This window comes from Mesoplodon mirus, assembly GCF_964341445.2.
Source record: "Mesoplodon mirus genome assembly, chromosome: 14".
Taxonomy (NCBI): Eukaryota; Metazoa; Chordata; class Mammalia; order Artiodactyla; family Ziphiidae; genus Mesoplodon; species Mesoplodon mirus.
The window spans coordinates 30712875-30739129 of NC_138990.1; the positions used below are offsets into that span (position 1 = coordinate 30712875).

Here is a 26255-nt window from a genome sequence, read left to right on the forward strand (position 1 = left end):
TCACTGGACTTCTAATCACATACTGTGTTTTTTAAAAAGGAGAAAAGATGACAATCAAAACCTCAAAGCTAACCCTTGTGGTTAGCAACCATTGCTATAAATTAAAATTAAAGAGCCTGCAATCAGATTTAAGAGCACATTTACAAACTATTAAAGAGATCCCATATGATGAGTTTAGAAACTGTATGATAAAGAACTATTCTTTATTTTTTTAAATAAAGCCTACAAGTATCCTACCCTAACTTTTATCCATGAGTGTACTATAATTTAATTCAAATGATCACTCAATTAAAATCACCAATTTAATATCATCAATTTGAATCATAAAAACAAACAGAAAAACAGATGTAGCTGTGTGACCCTGAAAAATAATTCCTGGGAAACAGAGAAAGTAAGCCTCTTGGAATAGTGATTTATCCCTCATAAACGGTATCAGAAGGGCCCACATCTTTCTGGCTTATCATATGTGATATTTATAATAATAAGATACCATTATGGGGAGTTACTTCACAATATGACTCATACATATCTTCTAGGCAGGCATTTAATTTTAAGTATATGTGCTCCCTATTCAACCAGTGCCATCTATACATAAAAAAACTGAAGAGCTGAGAATTTTCACTGAAAGTAAAAATTTCTCTCCTGTTATTACCCCTTTTAAAGAATTGAGTTAGCATATTACTAGGCAAAGTTGAGATACAGAAGAAGTACAATCTATAATCTATTATTTTTGAATCATTTCTTAAAAGCAAAGTTAAGGAAAAGAAAAAGACAAATGAGTAAATTATTTCAATATATACCAAATCTTCCAGATTGCAATTAGCTCCATTCTTAATTAATTCTTTCACTATTTCCAGATTGCCTTGTTCAGCAGCTATCATCAATGGAGTCTGGCCACACTGGAGATATAAAAGACACAGAGAACTTGTCAAGATGCTGTACTTTAGCTGAAATACCAGTTAATTATAGCACACTTACTTTTTCCTGATGTTATGTTAAGCGCTATTTACAGTATTTCATTAATTTAGAAACACCTCTGAATTCTTAAGTTTTCAGATTACTAATAATGTAAAAGTCAAAGAGAAAATGAGACTTTTTTATGACAGCATTAGCAATCTGTTTTTGGTACTGCAAGTTTATTCAAAATAAGTAAGCATGAATAATACTAGGCACTGAAAGTAATTACCACAATGTATATAAAAATCTTAGGATATCTGTGGTAACCAAATTCTCTACCAATACAGTTAGAATATGATATAGAAGGTGGTTTTATTGTATGTATAAGATGTTTTATCAGGACTAGAGGGAAGAAAGTAAAGCAATAAATAAAAACAACACAGGTGCTGTATATATTACGTAGTTTTTTTAAGCCTTCCCTTATAACCTTAATTCATTAAACTAAAGCCCCCACTAGCTACATCAGAGCTGCCCAGCCTGTGCCTAGAATGAGTCACAGCATGAGACACAGTGCTCCCCAGCCCTGAGATAGCACTTAATTCATTAAACTAAAGCCCCCACTAGCTACATCAGAGCTGCCCAGCCTGTGCCTAGAATGAGTCACAGCATGAGACACAGTGCTCCCCAGCCCTGAGATAGCAGAGCAGGGCCTGGGCAGCGAGATCCTGGGACAGGTTCCCTCCAGCAGCAAGCCTCGGCTATTCCAAGTGCAGCGCACACATTATCATTTTCTGTACCTGCCGTGAGAGCAAACAGGTTAGAAGCACTGGGTTAAAGGTGCTGAAACACACTAAGGTACACGAAAATTACACCAAAAACCAAGTTCAACTAGAGGGATATTTATCTAAGCACCTACTTACTGAATGTGTATCAGTGGGGGGAGAAACACCAGTGATTTTTTTTAAATGCTAATCTGACAACATTCCACTGCTTAAAACCCTCAGTGGTTTCCTACTGCTCTTTTGGATGAGAACCAAAATCCTTCCGTGGCCTGTGGTCTAAGGATGCAGAGAGGACAGCAGGCCTACCTGGAAACCTGTGCCAGGCCATTCCCTCCCCACCAATGTGCCCTCAAGCTCTTTCCCACCTCGGGACCCTCAGACAAAGTCTTCCCTCTACCCCACCCAGTTAACCACCACCCACCGGGCAGCTCTTGGGTCAAACATCAACCCCTTAGGGAAGCCTTGCTAACCCCCTCTAATTTCATTTACTATACTAATCCTTGTTTGTAATTACACATTTATTTGTGTGATTAACAACTGATTATTGCATCTCCTCTAAAGGCCCTAAACTCCCAGAGGGTGGGAAGCATGTCTGTTTTGTTTGTTTAGAACTGTACACCCCCAGCGTGAGGGAAAGTGACTGCCAGACAGGTACTCAAATATTTAATTGAGTAAATGAGTGAGCGAGGTCTGAAAGAATTTAAAAATCCACTACCGGCAACATACAAACATGGAAATAATTATAGTAACAGGCAATATACAACAGATGCTACTATAAGAATACAAGTAAAGAGAAACACAAATACTGAGTTAAAGTACAAAAGTAAATCGAATTAAATACAGACTCTCATACAATGATGGATACTAAATTACATGTGGTAGTCACCTGTCATTCAACCAGGGTCATTAGGGAATGAGATATTATGCATAAATAGATTTTCCAGGTGAAAAAGTTTATCCTTTAAATATTAAATTTGATTATAACTTTTAAGATTACCACTTTTCTAAAAAGTAATACACACTCTGCTACTTGTTAAACAGATTAACTTAAACACTATGTTTATGATTCTGAGTCATACCTACAGACAGCAATTATGACACCAGGCTTGCCTCTGTGAGCTCTAATGTCTCTGAGTTACTTTCTACAGCATGTTTCTCCCTTCTGATTAGATTAACTGGGATAAAAAGTGAAATTTCAAAATCAATGGTATAATATATAAATTAAAGCCAACTAATTGAATCTATGGCCCTAAGGATATATGACTTGTACATCGGTTTTCAAAATTGTAATTCCAAAGACTCAGGAGCTTTCTGTTTACTTTCTGGGGTCACAGTCACATTTCAGATAGTTCACAAAGACAGGTGCTCTTAGAGTATGAGGGAAAAAATAAGTTAGATGTGCATGAAAATCCATAACACAAATAAGACAGATGGTATAAACGTGATTAACTAGAAACAAGACAAATGAAAGACTTGAATAGTCCTAACTTTCTCTTGCAGAAACTATTAGTTGTCTACCCAGTATCTAGAGCGACAGGATTTTGTTGGGGGTGGCAGCATGCTCAGCTAAAAACACCTACATTGTTCAGCCTTACTCGCAGTTGGAAATAATCCATGGCACCACTCTGGCTAGGTCTCCCAGGAAGGCTCAGTAATTAGACTAACTCGGCTGGCCCGTTCCCTTTTCCTTCTTGTCTGATATGTGGACACAATGCTGCAGTTGTATCAAGACAGCTGATGTGAAGTAACAAGCACACAGAGAGGAGTGGCCAGAAGGGCAGAGGAGCCTGGGAAGAGATCCTGACGCCATCATATCAGCCTTGGAATGGCTCCTCCAGCTTGTCATTACATGAGAAAAATAAGATCTTAATTTGATTAAGCCACTATTTGGGGAGCTGTTACATGCAGTCCAAAGCAATCTTTAACCTTTTGTAGCTACACTATCCAAATAGATAAGTGATTTTCAGGAAAGACTGCCATTAAGTTTTATTAAGTCCCTTAAGGTAGAAGGATATTTGCCTTATAAGTTGCACCTGATCACAAAACATATTTATTCTACTAGTTCTTGCTTAGCCAATCTAGTAACTACAGTTGTGGAGACAGAGTGACTTAGAAACGGTCACGACGACTTTACTCTTTCACTTCAATATGAATCACTAAAGGGCCCTTCCCGACCTAACCCCACATACACATCCCAGCAAACCCCAAACCCATTTCTTTCCAAAAAGTACAGGATCACATAACTCATATAATACTCTATTGATAATGACCTCAAACCAAAACACCAAAACAGAACACTGCAGGCCAACTAAGGTTCCGCACAACAGCTACCATATTTTATCTCAGCTTCCCAGAAGCTACAATGCAAAAACACCTCCTATTCAGCATCTTTCTGCTCTTCCCAATTCCTAGGTAGTCCCACTTCTATTTATTCAGGTGTACTGGACCTAGATAACCATTGCCCTTTAAAGCAGTCACCTTTGCAGGATCAATACATCTTCCAATAATTGTAGTGAAACTAGAACATTTTTTAATTCTCCTTTGAAGCTTCCTTCAGGGTCTACATTTGTAAGCACGTAACAAAATTCACCTCCTGAATTTAGAGCCCTGTTTCATTTTCTTAGACAGGGAATAGTGTCCAACCTCAACACTATATCCTTGTATCAAGGAGAGCTGAGAGTGCTCTTTTCAAAAATAAAGTTAAATTAAAGCCCTTCACTGATCTACAAAGGGCAAAGACTTGCCATCATTGAGAACATTCAGAGGCCAGGAGATTTATCTAGTTTACAAATAAAGTAGAAAGAAAAAAAGGAAGGAAATTAGCTTGCATGTATGTATGTATGTATGTATGTATGTGTGTATTTATGTATTTATGTATTTATGTATTTATTTATTGCTTGCTGTACGTGAGCCTCTCACTGTTGTGGCCTCTCCCGTTGCGGAGCACAGGCTCCGGACGCGCAGGCTTAGCGGCCATGGCTCACGGGCCCAGCCGCTCTGCGGCACGTGGGATCTTCCCTTACCGGGGCACGAACCCGTGTCCCCTGCATCGGCAGGCGGACTCTCAACCACTGCACCACCAGGGAAGCCCAGAAATTAGCATTTATTAATTGCAGCCCATCATATGCTAAGCACAGCATCAGGCAATTTTCCCCACATTATTTTATTTTATTGATGTAACATTTAAGAAACTTTTTGAAAACTGATAACCAAACATATTAACATGAGGTAATTAAGTACTTCACTTTTTAAAGGCAAGAAAGAGGGAAGAAGGTCTAACCAACTTTTTAGAATTCTATAAAAATTAAATTTAATCAGAAGCTGTAGAAGCAAAATGCTAAAAAAGGCCTTGAGAAAAAAGCTACTTTCTCCACAACCTTCACATTAAGCCATAATGTAAAAATCCCAGGTTGCTACAAAGTATTATTTTAAAAATCCAATTTTAATTTATAGAATACTAAACTAGATGTAATTGTCACTAATAACCAGTAAATGCTACTGCATGCATGATGACAAGTTAAGCTCTATACCAAATACACTTCATTCTTTGTAAGATTAATTTAAGTTTATGCTTATTATGTGCTATTTTTCTCCTTCCAAGTGAAGCTATTTTCTCAATATTCCTAAAGAAACTGTCTATGAAGTAAAACTTAATCTTTTTAAACTATCATTTTATTATTCCAAATATGCTAATATATGCTAATGACTACTTCCATAAGCAGTTCTTTTATAACAATGAACAATCTCCATTTATTAATTTTATCTCATTTATGCATAACAATTATTGACTATTCAAAATCATAGAAGGGAATAATGATGTCAACTAACCAAAATATAGTTTGTTCAATATAGAAACATTGAAGATACAGACATTATCATTAGATGAACTTATGCTTAAAACTCAAAGACAAAAGAGCATAAACAGATCATAGCTTGTTTGAAGTCAAACAGAATGGGTTCAATTTGGATTTCACCAGGTAATATCTTGGATAGGAAACTGAAGGATTAAGTCATTTATCTGTAAGTCAAGATAAATAAGAGTATAATTTTTTTGGAGTTTCTATGCAAATTAAATGAGCTAAATATACAGAACCATTACCATATCTGCATAGTCAATAAAAACATTAGCTATCATCACTGTATTGCAATAACAAAAATTTTATATCACGATTTCTTTAACGAGAGCTAACATTTAATAAAATTAGGTACCCCATATCAAAAATAATAATAATAATAAAGTAATAACTGTTGATTCAGCAGCTTTCAAAACATTTATAATATTTGCCTACCCATGTTCATAGCAGCAGGATCCACAACAGCAAAGAGGAGGAAACAACCCAACTGTCTATCAATGGATAAGTGGATAAACACACCGTGGTGCATACATATAATGGAATATTATTCAGCTTTAATAAGGAAGGAAATCTTGTCACATGCTACGACATGGATGAACCTAGAGGATATTACACTAAATGAAATAAGCCAAGTCACAAAAAGACAAACACTGTACAGTTCCACTTCTATGAAGTACCTAGAGTAGTCAAATTCATAAAGACAGAAAGTATAATGGTGGTTACCAGGGGCTGGGGTCGGGGTAGGGGGAATAGGGAGTTGTATAATAGATATGGAGTTTCAGATTTGAAAAAGTTCGGGAAATATTTCACAACATGTGAATTACTTAACACTACTGAACACCACTGAACTGTACACTTAAAAATGGTTAAGATGGTAAATTTTATGTTTTTTTCCCACTGTAAAAAAAAATCATAAATACAACTCTGCATGTCTACACAGATACATATATGTGCACACATATACACATATACATATATATATACATTTGTGTATAACTAAAATCAGTCCATGTTCATCTTATTCACTGGCCAAAAAAAAAAATTACACTGTATTGAAATACAGTCCTAAGAAAAAGGATTATTTTTCTTAAGTTTTATAAAACATACATATTTTGCCACTTAAAAAATTCATACAATAAGTTTATTAGTCCCTAAAATGTTGCAGCTTGGCTGTTCACAATAAAATAATCAACATTTTATTTGCTTGTATTGTTGAATAGAAATATCTAATACGAGTTAATGAAAATGATCAATATATACTTCCCTGTCTTATTAAACATAACATACGACCTATTTAACTGTCTCTTAAAGATGTAAGTCTTTAAAATTCCAAGGCGTGTGGAATGAACAACTCAGGAAGAGGGCTGAGGCTCCAGGAAAGAAAATATTTCAGAAAGTCCTAATTTTGTCTCGTTAATCTTTTTTTTTTTTTTTTTTTTTTGGTTAATTTACTTATAAGAAGATTGGGTTTAGAAGCTCTTCTAAAGTTTCCTAGAAACACTTTTGATTTCAGTAATTAAACTTCTTGAAGGGTGACTGTTCTATCTGGAAAAAAGCCAAACATAAGTCTCAATCATAAAGCATAAATTCAATATTCAATCATTTATATAAGTTCAAATGTATTCCAACAATACAGAATTCAAAGCACTTTTAACTATAAGAAATTATATCATTACTGAGGGTGAGAACTACAAATTTCTTACTTACCTTTATCCTTAGCACAGTGCCTCGTACATAGTGGGTAGTCAACAAATATTTGTAAGAAGAATGTAATTTTAGAAACTTGGTCTTACCTCATTTCTCTCATCTACATCCTTGCATTTTTCAAGAAGAGCTTTCAAAGCAGGAATGTTTTCTTCTTCTACGTAATTTATTACGCTCTGTGATATGAGAACCGACATTTTCACAGAAAGCTACAATACCTGTTAAATCAGATCATAATTTGGGATTAGGAAAAAAAAGTTACTACTAACTATATTACTTTCTTAACCTTAAACTTGTACAAATATACCTCCATGGGCAGGAGTAAAAACAAGGCCCCATAGCTCAGCTCTCAAAGTGCCCACCCCCCTCTTCCCAAGACTCACACTCATCTCTCTCTTAACTCATCCAAACCCCAAACTCCAGACCCAACCCCCAAACCCTCCTCCTCACCACCACCCACAAATAAAAGAAAGCGCTCCACTGCCTCTCCTGCCACGTTCTCCATCTCAGTCAACGGCCACTCCAGCTCCATTCTTCCAAGGTCAAAACCTTGGAATTATCCATGACTTATCTAGTCCCTTTACACTCTACATTCAATCTATTAGCAAATCCTTTGGTTCCACCTATAAAATGTATTTCACATCTGGTCACCACTCACCACCTCCGTCACAACCACCCTGGTCCAGCCACCGTGACCTCTCACCTAGATCCCAACTGCTCTCCCTTCCTCCATTTTGCCTTCCCCACAGTCTATCCTCCACAAGGCAACCAGGTCATCTTTTGAAAATGTAAGTTGGACCAGAGCTTCTTAAATCATAATGTACATCAGAATCACCCAGAGCTTGTAAAACACAGATGCCTGGGCCCTTCCCTCAGAGGTTCCGACAAGTAGGTCCTGGTGCAGCCCCTGTACCTGTATCTCTAACATGCTCCACACACCTGCCTTTGCTCAGTTTGCTCCCTGCATTTGCAACACCACTCCTAAATCACTGAGCTGCATCTTGGCGATCCCGTGCTCAAAACTCCCCAGCAGTTGTCCTCTCACTCGAGATGAAAACCCCAATTCCTTATCACAGCCCCAAAGGCCCTGCTTGACCTATTCCAGCCCCTCTCCATGTCCCTGAGCTTGCCTACCACTCTCTTTCGCCTTCATTTTGCTCGGGCTAGCCAGGGTTTCTGTTCAAATGTCACCTGATCAGAGCGTCCCTGACCACTGTGTACGAAACAGCCATCACCCCCACTAGCGTTCCTCATTACACCACCCTGCCTTACTTTTCCACGCGGCACTGAGCATCACTCAAGAAACCTTTGTGTTTTGGTTTTTGGGTTTTTCTGCCTCCTCATTATCCACCCCACCTCCAAAATGCAGCTCAACGAGAGTAGAGACTACTCCTGTTTTGTTTGATGCTGAATCCCCAGCATGTAGAACAGTGCCTGGCACACAGCAGACACCAATATCTAAGAATGAATGAGCATGCCTACACTGATCCACCCACCTGGAATTCTTCACCCATCTTTAACTTTCTAACAAACGGAAACATTCCTTCAAATCCCACCTCCGGGGGATCCTCCTCTGGGACCTCCTGCCCCGCCCTGGTCAGTTTCACCCAGTACACCTACATGTCATGCATATCTGCAGTATTACTTATAATAACATATCACAATTATTAATTTACTTTGAAATCCCTGAAAACAAGATCGTGTCTTACCTTTTCATCCTCAGCAACTAAGGAAAGGCTTGGTATATCGTCATTAAATGGTTACATAATTAACAGGAATATTTTATAATTACAGAGGATATGTGCACCCTAAATTTTAATGTTACACCTGGTGAATCTGGTTAAGGTGTAAAATAGAGTTCTTTGTACTACTCTTACAAGTCTTCTGTAAGTTTGCAATTACTTTAAAATAAAAATTTTAAACACACATGCAGATGTCTGACAAAGCCCTTATTTAGATCAAATATTTTTCCTCACTGTAATATCACACAAGACTGGAATGAGCATAGTAAAGAAAAGTAGTTATAGACATTGACCTCAGTTGTTAAAAAGAAAAAAAAAATTGAAACTCTTAAGATTTTCAAATCTTGTTACCTCTCTCCTCCAATCTGTTATGTGGATGGTATGTGTATCACCTTGAGATACATAAAACTTTAAAAGTTATCACTCATAGATTGTGACTAATATTAAAAGACTTCAGACTTAGATCCCTTTAGACTAAGATTAAGCAGAAAATGGTAATAGTAAAAAAAAAAAAAAAAAAAAAATTGAAGCTGCCTTGCCTTAAGCCACCTGAAAGATATTCTTCAAACGAATCTATTAAGGAAAGGTGATCTACGTTTGTCATACAGTTCTGAGAAAATGCAATTCTACACAGCCATAATTGAATAACAGTTCGATCTAACAGTAGTCTGTTGGCAGTCTGTCATTTACAATGCTTCAGGTTGTCACTGACAAGTTGAATAATACACTGTTTCTGCCCTATGGAGACTTAGGGCTCTTTAAAGTACTGGAGGAGAAAAGAGGTGACTGGAGGAAGAGAGAAATGGCTGAAATAAAATTGGTTGGCTGAAGTTGGGGGATGGGCACACGAGGGTTCATTACGATCCTCTACTTTGTGTACTTAGGGGGAGATATTAGAGCAGGCTTTGCTGATCGTTCAGCATTACACGCCTGGAATTCTGGTAATCTCTGCATTCATCCACCCATCCCTTCTTTACTGTTAAGTTTCTTTTTTTTTAAGATCTTTATTGGAGTATAATTGCTTTACAATGGTGTGTTAGTTTCTGCTTTATAACAAAGTGAATCAGTTATACATATACATATGTTCCCATATCTCTTCCCTCTTGCGTCTCCCTCCCTCCCACCCTCCCTATCCCACCCCTCTAGGTGGTCACAAAGCACCGAGCTGATCTCCCTGTGCTATATGCTATGCGGCTGCTTTCTTAACGGGAGGAACTTCACAAGTCTTACCTTCACAAATTCAGAAGCGCCTAAAACAGTTTCTTGTGCATATTAAAGAATTGTTAAATGTTTCCTGAATTGAATTTGATCATCAAATCACATTTATTAATTTAACAGAAAAGTCTACCACAGCTGACAGTTATAAAATGATTCCCATGAGCCAGGCTTCTAACAAATCAAGAATTTGACCTCAAGTGTGCCCAGTAAATCAGATTATGTTCTTCGACAGCCAGGTCTCCCAATCCCTCCCTCAGAGGCTTCACTTTTGATTAGCCGTGCTCCCCCTCTTAAATGAATCCTTTCAACAGGTTCCATCATCCCAACATCCCAACAGACACGTATGCCCAACCCACCGACAGACAGCCTAGAGGTCTCAATTTAAAAGTCACTTCCCCCAGTGAGGTTTCCCTGACCGCCCACTCCCCTCCCAGACCAGCTTAGGGCCTCCTCTCTCCCTCCTCCTTTCTCAGTCTTCCTTAAAGATACCCTGCACTTCGTTGCAGTGACTGTGTTCCCAGGCAGGAAGCATGTCTGGTTTGGTCACCACTGTTTCCCCCATGCCTGACACGTTTCCAGGAACAAAGGACAGGCTCAATAGGCATCAGGTGAAGGAAGGCAGCCCAGGGGGCCAAACCTCATCTGTTCTGCAGATATTTCCGGGGCACCATCATGTGCAAGGCCCATGACAGCCTTTAGTGGATTCCTATCAAGCCTTCAACAAGCTTACCGTTACTAGGAGACATAAAAGAACTTCATCACGAAAAGAGCATTTACATGTCACCTTATAGTTTATGAGATGCTTTTATATCTATGATCTATTTGATTTTCCAATAATCTTAAGTATTATCTCCCATTTTACAGACGAGAAAACAGGTTTCATACACAAGTAATTTGCCCAACATAATTCAAAAAGCAAATGTGTAGTATCCAGATAAATCAAGTCATAATTTAAGGTAGAACGTTGCTGGAGAAACCCAAAGTCCTATGAGAGTTCTGAAGAGAAGTTCCTACTCTTACTGGAATATCATGGAAGTATCACTTTGTGTTGATCCTTGAAGACTGGGTCCACTGGTGGGAAATGAAAGAAGGGCATACCAGGCAAAAGGAACAGAATGAACACAGAGAGTGCTGAGTGGCTATGTAGTGTATGTCCAGGAAACAATGAACAGCGTGGATAGGGAATGTAAGTAAAAAGTTAGAGCTAAGGTTGGAAAGTGAGGGTGGTTAGATCTGTAATCTCTGCAAGATAAGGGCTGTCTCTCTTTTGTTCTTATGTCCCCAGAACCTATTACAGGTCCAGAGCAAGTAGAAACATCAAAGACAACTGCCAAACTGAGTAACTGTATAGGTATACTAAACATGCCTCTTCTGTAGGACTCTGCCTGCCCGTAGCTCCCACTACCCTCAATAGCCATGTTCTCTACCATCAGCCACAACCAGTGATGAGCATATGAGGACACGTGACTGCTCAAAAAGATAAGCTGGGCCAATCAGATTCCTCTCTCTAGAACTGGAAATTAGAAACCAGAGACCCAGTCGTTACAGACCATGAACAAAACGATACAGTTTTGAGGCAGCCAGTCAGCAGAGAGAGGATCCAACGATGTGAACAGAGAAGACTCCTCATAAGTGAGAAAACAAGTGTGGCCCTTGAGAGATCTACAGAAGGTGGAACTGCCTTAGATCCCGATTTCTTTCCGATTCTCAGTCAGTCCTGCAAATCTCCTTTTCCCTGAGGTAAAAGAGTAAATCTCTGTCCCTTGCCTTCTAAACAGCCCTGACTAATATAGTAGCAGAGAAACTGAGCAAAAGCAGGAAGAGGGGGATGGCACACTCACATGATCCTAGGAAAAATTTCCCCCAGCAGCGTATGTGGCCCAGAATCGGAACCCTGGATACCAGTCAGACAACCACCAGAAGAGCCCACAGGAGAGGGGACAGGGGGTAGGGATGCAGAAGAAATGAGCGATATGAACTTGAACAGTATAAAATACCCCATATTGGACCCTTTGACCTACCAAAATATCCAGAAGAGAGATTCTGAATGTCGAAATTTTAAAAATTATGTGACCAGAAATGAAAGAACTGGCAAAGATGACTAGATACCAAGCATAGGTGATGAGAGGATGATGGTGCCGCTAACAAAAAAAAAAAAAGTGAAGTCCGGAGAAGGTCAGGACTTTCCTGTTTGGTTAGTATCCCCTCCTTCCCCACCACTCCTGCATGCTGAATGTGAGGTGCTCGAAAAAACCTGGGCTGGAGAATCCACCCAGTTTTTGGAAACACAGACCTGGAAATCACTCGCACAGAGCGTAAAACAAAGATCCTCAAACTTGTGCATTAAAGTTACTCAGGAAGCTTGTCAATGCACAAATTCCTTGGGCTTCTCCCCCAGAGAATCCTATTCAGTAGATCTGGGGCGCAGAAACTGACATTTTAACAAGCACCCCAAAATGATTCTGATGAAAGTTTCCACGCTGGTAAAGCTAGAGAACAAAGAACACAACCTTGACGCTGCATTTCTCACCCTTGGCTCTGCATCAGGTCTCTTAAGGTGCTTTAAAAAAATTTAGATGTCTGATCCTCAGTGTTGTCAAAGTGGGGACAGTGACAGAACGTATCACAGTCACCTATCTGGAGGGATGATTCCTGAGCCACACCCCAGGCCGGCTGAATGGGAATTCTGAGGGTAAGGCTAAGAAAGCTACATTTTTAACCAGTGCCCCCTAGCGGCTAGCAAAGATAGCTCCATGAATAGTTATTAATAAGAAAATATTCTTCATTGGTTTAAACCTTACTATGTGTCAAAACAATTTTAAAGAAAAATAATCCAACGTTACTGGCTGACAAATCGCTTCCCTATAAATAAATCAAGGAAGCGTCGTAATCAATGGCTTGCTGATATAACGGCCTGCACAGGACAATGGAGTAATGGAGTCCAATATGAAAGCAAAGGGAGAAAAACCAACCACCTCCTCCGTGGAAGCCCAGGGAAAGAAACCTCGAACGCCTGCCCTAGAGGTACCAGTTAAGAGGGTTCTCGAGGTGGTGGGTGTGCCTGCGGCTGCTCCGAAAAAATAACCAAAAGACACTTGTTTCACTAGCATCCCCCATCTCACCCCCTCAAAAGGCTGACCACCTGCGACAGCAAGTCCAAGACCTTCCCGGCGCCCCAGCAAGCGCGGACCGGCCCGGAAAGCCGGACACCGGCGCCCCCCGCCCCCTCCCTCCCCTCCCTCGACCCCGCACACGCACTTGGCCTCGCGCCCCCCTCACCCGGCCACGGCCCCTTCCCCACACCCGGCCTCACCCTTCCTCCGCTCCCTCCTCGCTCGGCCTCGTCCCCCTACACACCCCACCACGGCCCCTCCCTGCCGAGCACCACACTGACCGTCTCAGAACCTGGTCCCAGGACGGCTTCCACAGCTCGGGCGGAAAGGGCCCGCTTTGCCGCAGGCGCTGTCAGAAGACTAGAAAGGGAGAGACCTCGGCTTTCAGCGCGTCGCGCTCACCACAGCCGGCGGCCATTTTCCCCCACGTCTCCGCAAACTGACAGATCACGTGACCCGGGCTGAGGGGCGGGGCGCGGGTAGCCACGCCCCGTGTCTGCCCGGGGAGCCCGAAGGAGGCGGGCTGGGTGGGGCTGCCGGCGCCAGCGGGAGCAATGGCGGGTAGGCGGGCTGGCGAGAGGGAAGTGAGTCACCCAGCCCTGCCTCCCTCGGCACCTTCTCTCTGGCCTCCAAATTTTGGCGTATTTTGGCAAGCGCCCCAGGCAATATTTTCTTCATCTTCAGTGTCACTCTTCATATTATGGCGAGTTTCTTATCCCAATTCACCATTATCATCAAAGCTTATGCAGAGAAATAAACCGCAATTATAACTTCAAACGACTCTGCAAACATACTGCGAATGGAGGCTAGCTGAAATCCCGTCCTCCTGAACCCAGAACACCTGTGGGATCTAATCTCCCGGCCCAGAGAGCCCACCGCCTCCCCCGCTTCCTCACCCCCGCCTCTGTAGCCCGGCAGCCCGGCCTTACCCGGGTCTCTGCAGAAGGAACCTCTGACCTGCCGGCGGCCAAATGTGATTGACCACGTTTCCACTCACAGTTTCCCTCGCGACTCCCTCCTGGAAATGTTCCCTTCCCTCGGCTTCTGTGACTCTGATTCTCCTCGTTTTCCTCCCATTTCTCTAGCTGCTCCTCTCAGATTTCACCTCCCTTCAAACTGGTTAATGTTTCCAGAGTTCAGCTCAAAGCTGGACTCGTCACCCGCCCCCCCAACCTGGTGTGATCCTCCTGTCCTGACACTGTCGGGGGACCTGCCTCCTGCCCCATCCGCCGAGGCAGGAATTGGGAAGTCACGCACCTCCTCCTCCGCCCCTGCCTAATGTCCAGTCAGCCCACACCGCCTGATTGCAGCCACTTTCATCACCCATGAGCTGCTTAAAGGCTTCAGAAGCTCCCCAGCAGGACTACATATCAAAAGCCCCCAACTACCCTCCCTGCCTCTGCTGGCGCCCCACTAACCGTCTCCCCAGGAGACTGGGGATCATGTCCCTTCTTTGACTAAACTCTTCCTCAGCCTTCCATTTCCATAGAAGAGATTCCCAAATAGTACTTAAGAGGCAAGGCTCCTCTGGAGCTGGCCCCTGCCAGACTTCGTGCCATTGTCCTGTCCACCACTCTCCTCCCGTCCTGCCCCCACCCTAGGCTGGCAAGTTCAGTTCCTGGAACATTGGGCCATGCTCTCTCTCATCTCCATTTTGTTTCCAAAGCGTTGTTCCCTCTCCCCTGGATATTCTTTCCTGCCTCTTGTCTAGCTGAGTCCAACAGGTGAATTCTATTTGTCTTTAAGAGGCAGCCTAAGCAGTCCCCTCTTGTGTAGCTTTCTGCATGACCTCAACCAGAGTTCATCATCCATCGTCTGTATTCACCTTCTTACTCCACAGTCCTGGGGCACAGTAGGTATTCCAAAAGTATGTGTTAAAGCATATTTAGCCTGTTTCCATGTCTCTCCCCCACTATAAGGTTCACTCCATTCTTATTCCACACCAGCTTCCCTCACCCTGTTTAGAGCAGTGTGTGGCCTTGGAAAGCCTTCAAGGAAGAAAGAGCACCATGTATGACTTCGTCACACGCTTTGGGGAGTCCTCTCATTGTCCATGCATGCCACACCAGCATCTGATGGAGCCACATGTTGACTCCTTGTTGGCTTTTTCCATGAGTTGCCAGAGTGATCCATTTCAGACACTTTTCAATGGTGCCCAAAGTTGGCACATCAAAATCATCTGTAGATCTTTTTAAAAATCAAAACTCAACTCTTGTTGGGGATTTTTTAAATATCTTCCCAGCTGATTCCAATGAAACATCATTCTCAGACGTGGTTTTTGTCCCATTGTGTCCAAATCGGTGATAGCAGATATGAATATCCCTTTTCAGTGTCGAGCAGGTTTTTGAGGACCTACACAGTATAGCAGGTGGCCTTTTAGTAGTCACTGATTGTGAAAGCAACATGGGAATTGGAATCTGTGGTTTCACGGGGACCTATGGCCCCAGCGTGGGAGCCAGTGCTCTCATCATAAGGAGCCATCTGAATCGTCAGCAAAGCATTTGAAAGGCTTTCTTTTTTGTTCTTGTTATTTTGGGAGTGGGGGGTTGTTTTTAAAATATTTTAACGAGTGCATTTCAATATTATTGGTGTCTTTTTTAATCATATTGATTTTATTTGTATCTACTTAAACACATTCTGAGAAGGCAGTCGTAGGTCTTACCTGTCTGCCAAAAACGACTATAACACAAAAGTGGTTAAGAATCCCTGGGCAAAAATATTAAAAATGAGATGAGACTTCCTACACTTCCTGACACCTCTGGGTTACCATGTGTGAAAAAGCTGCACTCATCCCACAATGGTTAAATTTGTTTCCAGGATTCCTAGTACTGGGGAAAATCTGGGTTGCTCTTCTTCCAAGAAAGTTGTCTGTACATTAAACCTTGTCTTTGAGTTTCTTGACCTTCTGAGCTACTCTCCAAGAGATTTACTCTTCCCCTGGGATGTTGACAGCCTTTCTGGATGAGCTTGGTGACACAAAGGGAAAATGTGGATTACATATCAGAGACTGGGCCCTGCAAGATCTCACTGAGGTGTGTCAGCTATGAAATGGTGGCTCAGGGAGAAGGGGTCTTGAGTCCCTAAGTGCTTCCCCTATGGAAGAGAAGAGAGTCCCTAAGTGCTTCCCCTATTTTGAGAAGAGAGCTGACCCCGTGACAGTCCTCACCATTCCAGCCCGCCTCACCGTGACCACCCCCAGCCGCTTCACCTGGTAATTTCTGTAACTCCAGGAAGCAACGCCTGGTCGGTGAGCTAGCCTCTCCACAGCAAGTCCAGGAGGCTTTAGGTCGGCTCATGCCCACCAGGGGTGAGCCACACTGAGCAGCAGTGAACCAGCACGACCAGAACGCCTCTCCTGGGGACAATTGGAATATAACAGAAAGCAGGGGTGGTGCGGGGGACAGGAAGCAGTGGTCCTCCAGCTTAGGTGGTCCCAAGCACCGCTGCACCACAGCTGGGGGCTTCTCAGTCAAGGACTTTGCAAATCCCCGTCTAGAAGTGGGACATTGAGTCCCAGACACTAAGACCATCAGCCACACTACCTGAATCCCCTCCCCACTTCTCCCCCGATAAAAACCCTGAAGATATTCGGTGTACAAGTTGTCCTTTCAGGCTGGAAAGAAGCTACTAGAAACATGCTTTCCTTTGGCAAACGTTTGAATGGAAGATGAGAGAAGGGTCAGGTTCAAGGATGGCAGGAAAGGGGAGAAGCCCTGGAGCAGGGAATAGGGTTATCAGCTAGGGTCCCCCCTCCATTGCAGGTCTGAACTGGGGATGGGAGAAATCTTACGTTCGGGGTTTTATTAGTAGTCCAAGCCAGGCATTTCATTACTAAAATGAGAATGTTTAATGACCAACCGTGACTAGGTGATATTCAATGATCCAAGAGTAATGAGAAAAATTACAAAAATTATGAGACCTATTAGAAATTTTGTCTGGGAAACAAGAAAGAGACAGGGGTCATTTACAGGAGCTGTCCTGAGGAAAAATAAAGTTGCTTTTTTTTTAATTACTTTTTTTAAGTATCATTGATTTACAATGTTGTGTTAATTTCTGTTGTACAGCAAAGTGATTCAGTTATACATACATATACATTCTTTTTTTTATAATGTTTTCCATTATGGTTTATCATAGGATATTCAATATAATTCTCTGTGCTATACAGTAGGACCTTGTTTAAAGTAGCTTTTTCCCACTGTAGCCCATTCTTCTTTATCTACATTATGGTTACATTTAATAAATTAAATATTTTCCAACTTCTGCCAAATACTATTGACTCCTTTCATATTTATGGACTCAGACTCTCATCTTGTGATAATATGACTGCTGTAAAATAGAACTGAGATGCTTTCTCCTCAGTTTTGTTTCAAATGTATCACTCTCTCCACTTTCATTGGTCTTTTTATGGTTTATGCAGCTCGCCTAAATCTTTCTGGCAGAGGCATCCTAAGGGTTTCTTGCTTCAGCAGAATCACTCAAATCACTTCAAGAGTCTGTCTTTTTACTTGTCATGTATTATGGAGGAGGAAAAATATGAGTTATCTTTCCATTCCTCACCACTCTCCCCACGAAAACTGTAATTTTAATCACGCTTTCATCTTTTTCAACAGTATCGGCATATTGGGATGATGATTTCAGCAGTCCAATCTTTTTTCACGGTTTCAGTTTCATTGTACGTCAGATTTTCCACGGAAATCTTAAGATGTTTCACATACCATCTTGCTTTAAAAAATGTTTCTCTCTGACTCTAAAAGGAATATGTGTTCATTATAAAGTATTTGGAAAACAGAAATATTTGAAGAAGAGAGATCTCCCCTAATTTACCACTCAGAGTTCCCTGACATCTTAAACAGAGATTTGAAACAAAAACTTTATTGACGAAAGCCATTATTTTAAACATGTCTTACTGAGAAGGGGAGGGGTAACAGGGAGGGTCCTAAGATGTCATTTTTTGCCTTGAAGAGTGAGGGCTGTCACTATCATTTCTCTTGATAGCTTTGCCAATCTCCTCCCTGACTCATTTAATCAGCATGTTCCTGCTACATAAAAAACAGGTGGAAGGACATTTCCTCAACCCTGGGATGGTGTCAGAAAGAAAAGGAACACACTCCCGGACAGAGTTAAGAACAGATTTGAGAGGCAACAGAAGAGGGGCAAATATAAAACCCTGCCTTCAAGTGGGAGGCGGGCAGGGAGTGGTGGAAAAAGAGTCAGACAAAGAGTTGGAAGAAAGAGAAACAGTTATAACTGAATCAATATAAAAACGACCTTGGGTTTTAGAGGTTGACAAGCTCAACGTAAGTCAAACAAAACTACCAGCAGGGCAGACACATGTTGGTGTTGCCAACCCATTGCCTTGCCGTGGCTGTTTTAGTCTCTCTAAAAGCTCTTTTTGATCATCAAATTCTTGGGAATTCCCTGGCGGTCCAGTGGTTAGGAATCGGCTCTTTCACTGCCGTGGGCCCACATTCAGTCCCTGGTGGGGGAACTAAGATCCCGCAAGCCGCATGGCATGGCCAGTAAATAAATAAATAAATAAATAAAAGTAAAATACTAATTTACAAAAAATTGCCAAATTCTTACTCACTAACAGAGATTGAAGATTCGGGGCCCCGCGATGAGAGTTCAATCCAATTAGGGAGATGGGTAATATGCTAACAGACAATATTATCAGCTCCAGATGGCATAGGCTAAGCCCCACGGACATGGTAGCTCAGAAGAGGGAGCGGTGTCTGGGGACTGGTGGAAGGAGAGCAAAACCCTCCAAGCAACGAGGAGAGTAAGCAGGGGTCAGGGGAACTATATTGACCAGGAGGTGGGAACGGGCGTTACATGGTCAGGAAATCCTACTCAAGGTGGACACCCAACCGTACTCATTTTGAGTTTTATATCAAAAGCATTTTTAGGGCAACCTTAAGTTAGGAAGAGGTCTAGCGCTTTGTTCCCTTCTTGAAAATGTGGAACTCTTTCTGTTTCCAGGATCTCAGCATCTCGTTCTAGCTAAGTTGGAACCTTGAACCCCTCCTAGCCTCTGAAGCCAAAGTTCACTCATCAGCACGGATTCCCATAAAAGGGAACAAGAGCTGGAACAGAAAGGGCTAGTTAATATTGCATTCGGTGCACTGGTTGATTTTTTAAACCCCTTCAGTTGGATGAGACTATGAATGAATGTTTAATTTTATTGTGCCATAAAAACTATGTAATTCAGATCTGCTAGTTGGTATATGTTTTGAAATTACACCTGTCTCTTACCTTAATCATGAAATTTAGTGTTATTTTTTCATATTTTAAATTATCAAGCAGTTTTTCTTGCTAAAGATACATTAGAAATTTAGGATAGCACATCACTTAACAGAGCATTAAATTCAACTCCTCTGTTACTAATGATTCTAATCATATAACCTATAGCTTTCTTTAAAACCAACATTTGGGGGGGAGGGGTCAATTAGGAGTTTGGGATTAACATATACACACTACTATATATAAAATAGATAACCAACAAAGACCCACTGTATAGCATATACTCAATATCTTGTAATAACCTGTAAGGGAAAAGAATCTGAAAAATAATAAATATATACATATATATATATATATATACACACACACGTATATATGTATAACTGAAACACTTTGCTGTATACCTGAAACTAATACAACATTGTAAATTAACTGTACTTTAATTAAAATATTTATCCTAAAGATAGCTGCTTTTCCATGTGTTTCTTATGAAGTATTAAATCTTTTCTCCTCTACTGCCAAATTGCCTACCAAGTGGTTCTTTATTAAGTTAAATTGACTTCAGCTTGATGATTGATGCATTTGGGTATCCTTGAGCCAATACAACACTGTCTGAATTACTATCACTTTACAATAAATTGTAATATTTTCTGGGATTACCCTTCCTGGCCCTTTGAGTTTCCACTGTTTATCCGTAGAGTTCACAGTAACTGACACTTTTCATCAACATCAGACATTTCTCTAACATTCTCTCTTCTCCCCTTCTGGGACTCCAATCACTCATAGGCTAGACCTTTTCACCATATCTTCTACAGCTCCGACTCTCTTCTCTGTGTTTTCTTTTTTTCTCTTCATGCTTCACTCTGTATATTTTGATGTATGCTGTGAAAAGGAAGAGAGTAACTACAGTTTGGAGGAAGCTGGGAAGACTTCTCAGTCAAGTTAAGATTTGAGCTGGTTCTTCCAGCAGGTAGAAGCATTTTAAGCAGGAATGTGAGTGAGGTATAGTCAAAAAATGACAAATACAGTTATATAACCAGAGCATGGGAGGGGTGTAAAGAAAAGTAGATAATACCAGCCAAATAGCAGTGTATCAAGATATCTGAAAACTAAGCCTGAAGCAATGTGCAGTCAGTATAAAACTTTGGTAACCCCAGCTAACAGAACCCCCTGGAGACCTACTAGGAGATTACTCACAAGAAAATAATGAAAAAGCTACAGGATGTCTACTTAGGGATATACCAGGAATATCAGTAGAGGCTTTCCATTGTAGGATCAGGCTCCATTCACTCATTCATTTTACTCACCCAAATTCATGAACCCCTGTTATGTGCCAGATGCGTCTTGAATAAGTGAATGAGCCACTATAAGCTTCACTCAGCACCCTTCTAGATGCCAGGGATACAGCAGTGAGGATAAAATCCCTACCATCTCCCCTCATGGACCTTATATTCCAATGAGGAAGACAGACAACAAGCCAACAAGTCAGCTCTAGTCTGCAGACAGAGGTAGGTGCCGTGGAGAAAGGGAACGTGCAGAAGATGGTTAAGGTGCGCAGGCGCAGAAGCCAGGCGCTGTCTGGAAGAGCAGCGGTTCAAGTGCGCCACCTGGAGGAAGAACAGTGCAAGCAAAAGGGACAGTAGGTACGCAGCCGCAGAGGTGGCGATGTGCGTGGCGTGTTCAAAGAACAGCAAGGGCAGGGTGGCTGGAGCAGCATGAGAGAGACGGGAAAGGAGGAGGTGAGACCCCAGAGGGCAGGGCCTCTTCTGCGACAACAAAGATGAATTTTACTGCAGGTGAAAATAGGGTTTTGACAGAGAAGGAACACAACTGAGCTGTTTTAGAAAACTCATTCTACCTACTGTGTGCGAAATGGACCTTCAGGGGTAACAAGGGAGGGACATAGGAGACCCTTTAGGAGGCTTTTGTAGTAACACAAGTGAAAGGTGACAGCTTGCACAGGGGCACCTAGTAGTGGAAGGAAAGAAAGTCAGGTTCTAGGTGCATTTGGAACAAGATGTCCTGGGATACCCAGCACTGACGCATCTGGAAGATGGAAGACAAGGTCTGTAACAGATGGAGCCAGAAGCTGGTCTCTAAACGTGACTTCTAACACTAGGCAGGTAAAATCGTAAGCAGAAGATCTACACCTACTCAAAAAGGAAGTTCTCTCCTGTCAGAATATGTTTCAGAGAAAAAATTCAGGCAAATTCCCAATGGAGAGACATTCTGCAAAATACCTGACCACTAGTCCTCAGAGCTGTCAAGGTCACCAAAAACAAGAACAGTCTGAGAAATTGTCACAGTCAAGAGGAGCCTAAGGAGACAGGACCACTAATGTGTCCTACAAGGCATCTGGGGAGAGAAAAGGGCGTTAGGAAAAAACTAAGGCTAAGGAAATCTGAATAAAGTGTGGCCCTTGTTCAGCACTGGTTTATTAGCTGTGGCGAACATACACACTAACGTAAGATGCTAACGATTGGGAAACACTGTGGGGATATGTGGGAACTCTGTGCTATCTTCACCACATTTTCTGTAAATCTAAGACTATCCTAAAATTAAAAGTTTATTATGTATCTAAACTATTTTATATACATATATAAAATAAACTTTTTATTTCAGAATATATGTATTTTTTTACAGTGATTCGGCACTTACTTCATTCTTCTTTTTTGCTGAATCACACAATATAGAATTCATCAGAATCCCCGTGCTTTTAGGACAGAAGCCTGTAGCAGTCTACAGGGCTGTAGCAGTAGCATTACTACAAACTGACTACAGAGCAGAGAGCTTAAGCAGGGCAGGGAGGACTAAGGACACGGGCTAAGATCACCGGAATATAAGCATGCGTGGTGGCGTCAAAGAGTTGATGGAGTCTGTCTACTAGAGGAAGTGAGAAGGCAAGTTGGAGGGGGTTGGGAGTGGAGTGCTGGAAATGGAGACCGTTGGTGATAACAAGGTCGGGGGGCAGGTCAGGGAGCTGGGAGGCCCGTGTTGGCAGGCTCTTCTCTGAGGATATTGACATCATCAAGGGCCTTGTGTTGGAGAGAGACAGCAATCAGGCTCTAATCTTTTCTAGTGGGGAGTTACCCAGGGAAGTCTGGAGATGGAGGCAGGAAAGAGGGATGATACGCGCTTCTGAACTCCAGTATTTTAGGAGGAAAGCAGGGACCACTGTCTGCATGTGACAGTGAGCAGGAGGGAGGGCACCTGCCCCACCTCCAGGCCCAGTGATGAGCGAGGGAAACCAGCTACTACTTGGGAGGTCAGCAAGGGATGTCACGTCCTGGGAGAGACGTGGGTTTCTTTAGAGCACAAGGTAGAGGAAGGAGCTAGAGGAAATAGGAGAGATTTTACCAACAACGTGCCATGTGTCCCAGGAGAGTGGCAGGTTTGGGGGAGTTGGGGAGGGGAGTGCAAGATGGGTGTACAGAGCTGCAGGGGGATAGCAAGCTTTCTATCTTCAATAGTGATGAAAACGGAGATGACTTGGCAAACGTAAACATGTTGAAATGCTATGACTCCAGACATAAACGACACTTCAATGTACCCACGGTGGCGGCATGAAGTTCAAATTGTTTAGCCATTCACACAGGAAGTTGCACCATCATATGCTAAAAATATTTACTCACATTGTGGTTTATGGGTCCGTATTTCTAATGGAATAAAACGTCAGGAGCGCATGATTATTGGCATAAAATTCCTTAGTTCTTCATTATTAGTCAGTCTCTCCCCGAGCAAACTGATTCAGGAAGTCAGATGACAGTCATCTGGGCTGTTTCCTTATATTGGATCTATCTTGAACCATTCCATTATCCACTTTTCTGTTCTTGATGAAAGTTTATAAGAGTTTTAAATGATTTTATCTGTATATGGCCTAATGTGCCCCTGAAAGAAAAGTACTTTCAGGAAAATACTATGCACCAGTATAAAGGGAGAGAAGCAGATGTGACTTATTCTCTTCCTGCTTCAAATTCATTGATAAATGAGCCAGACAACTGATTTTCTGTTTTTATGGGTTGGAGTAGGCTTCAATGAACATGTGGTTTATTTAATCTGCATATTAACTACATCCTTCATTTCTCTCTTTTCTTCTTGCTGTTGCCCCTCTAAGTAAACTTAATAGGCGAAATAAGGAAAGAGGTACAAAATATCAGTGAAAAATGAAGGTTACAACATTATTTTGCAAATACACACGTTTATCTAGCAACAGGAAAAAAGACTAGAAATACCCCAGAATATTAAAATCGGTTATCAGTGACAGAATGATGGGTGTTTGTTTGACTTATTTGAATACATTTACGAGCTACGATGTGCCTCATATAAAGGGGGGGGGGACGATCAGTTAGTGTGGGTGTGGAGGAACCGATGAAATAATCCCTAATCTGAAGGTCTGGATAGAAACTATTTAATCTTGCCTACAAAACACCTTCGGTCTTAGTGTTAAGGTTTTTATTTTTGGCCACACTGAAGATTTTCTAAAATTAATCAAATTCCACAAAACCTTGTTGCTTTGTGTGAAAGGCAATTTATTAGTATCAAGTAGTATAAGTTGCTTCAGTTTAGCAAATGCATAACGATGACTGATTTTCTAAATGATTCTGTTTATACCCATACCTGGGATGTACGTGGTCCTCGTGCCTTCAGTGTGGCCTCAGGGACTTAAGCATCTTAGTTTGTGTCTCTACCACGCAATGTGGAGACTTTGGGGATCTATTCCTACATCAACCACAAGTTGATGGTAATGAGGGTCCTTGGCAATGGAGGTCCTGCAGCTAAAGGAATTAGTTTATGAGTCTGGGGTAAATATCAGATAATTACGAATTTGCATATTGTTCTGCATTCATCACTCTACTTCCTTCTTTGGTTGTGCAACTCTGAACAAATATATATTATATATTAACAATTACAACACTGTGCGGTGAGTGTAAGGTACATATGAGAATAGAGAACCTGCGACGGGAGGGCTCAGGAAGAGCTGCCTAGAGAAAAGCATCTGTTTGACGCTTAGCATTCATCTTAGTACCTGGCATATAGCGCAAGCTCACTGAACATTTCTGGCTGTGACAATCAGGCTGCATCCCAATGATGAAGCAGGAGTTAGCTGGAGGGGAGAGGTGGGGAGGATGTGGTGTAGATGGTAATTCTGGGTAAAAGGAGCAGCAGGTAGGAGGCAAGGGAGAGGAACTGGAGGAAGTATGATTACCCAGCGTGGCTTGAGCATAAGCTTAGTCTGTTCAGACACTAACAAAGTACCAGAGACCTCGCAGCTTCTGAGCAGCAGAAACTTATCCCTCACAGTTCTGGAGGCTTGGAGTTGGAGACCAAGGTGCCAGCATGGTCAAATTCTGGTGAGAGACCTCTTCCAGGGTGCAGACTGCAAACGTTTTGCTGTATCTTCACATGGTAGAAGGGACAAGGGAACTCTCAGGGGTCTTTTTCGTTTTTTTTTTTTTAATAACTTCATTTATTTTATTTATTTATTTTTGGCTGCGTTGGGTCTTCGTTGCTGTGTGCAGGCTTTCTCTAGTTGCGGCGAGCGGGGGCTACTCTTTGTTGCGGTGCGTGGGGTTCTCATTGCAGTGGCTTCTCTTGTTGCGGAGCACGGGCTCTAGGCGCGCGGGCTTCAGTAGTTGTGGCTTGTGGGCTCAGTAGCTGTAGCTTGCGGGCTCTAGAGCACAGGCTCAGTAGTTGTGGTGCTCGGGCCTAGTTGCTCCATGGCATGTGGGATCTTCCCGGACCAGGGCTCGAACCCGTCCGTGTCCCCTGCATTGGCAGGCTGATTCTTAACCACTGCGCCAGCAGGGAAGCCCTCAGGGGTCTTTTTTTTTTTTTTTTTTTTTTTTTTTTTTGCGGTACGCGGGCCTCTCACTGTTGTGGCCTCTCCCGTTGCGGAGCACAGGCTCCGGACACGCAGGCTCAGCGGCCATGGCTCACGGGCCCAGCCGCTCTGCAGCATGTGGGATCCTCCCAGACCAGGGCACGAACCCGTGTCCCCTGCATCGGCAGGCAGACTCCCAACCACTGCGCCACCAGGGAAGCCCAGGGGTCTTTTTTAAATTGAATTTTACTTTTGATTGAAGTATAGTTGATTTACCATGTTGTGTTAGTTTCAGGTATACAGCAAAGTGATATATAGATATATATCTATATATCTATATGCATTCTTTTTCAGATCGTTTCAGATCTTTTATAAGGGCACTAAATCCCATTCATGAGGGCCTCGCCTCATGACCTGTCACACCCACAAAACCCCACCTCCAAATACCATCACCTTGGAGTTAGGATTTCAACATGAATTTTAGGGGGACAGATTCAACCTACGGCAGCATGTGTGTACTGGGAGGGGTGTAAGTCAGGAGAGAGAAGCATGATGAAGGGTAAGCGGGGGTTAGATCATGGCAAGTTTTTTGCCACCATACTTAAGAGTCTGAATTTATCACAAAGGCTTTGGTTAACAGTTTCATTTTTGAAGCAGGAAAATAAAAACCCAATTTGTTGACTTTAGAGAGATGACTCGAGGCTGCACGTCACAGAATGACACGCCTGGAGGATGCAGGACCAGTTGGGAGGTCCCTGCCATGAACTAGGTGAGGAATGGGGAGGGAAGGCCGGCGAGATGGAGTCAGTTGTCTGGGAGACGGGACACACCGGGGCTGGCGACACGTGATGGTGGGTAAGGAAGAAAGAGTGAGAAGAGTGAGG

General features: G+C 42.2%; 1 protein-coding gene across 4 annotated transcripts in view; it reads right to left on the bottom strand.

The window, feature by feature from the left end:
• KIDINS220 (kinase D interacting substrate 220) overlaps positions 1-13760 on the bottom strand; it is a 91780-nt gene extending 78020 nt beyond the window's left edge. For all 4 annotated transcript variants that reach the window (XM_082641974.1, XM_082641972.1, XM_082641973.1 and 1 more), the window contains exons 1-3: positions 13592-13760; positions 7327-7455; positions 801-899 (exon numbers count right to left, since the gene is read on the bottom strand). In XM_082641974.1, the coding sequence (XP_082498100.1) occupies positions 801-899; positions 7327-7434 (207 nt within the window). In that variant the 5' untranslated portion in view covers positions 7435-7455; positions 13592-13760. The remainder of the gene's footprint in view (positions 1-800; positions 900-7326; positions 7456-13591) is intronic.
• Positions 13761-26255: the final 12495 nt, after the last annotated feature.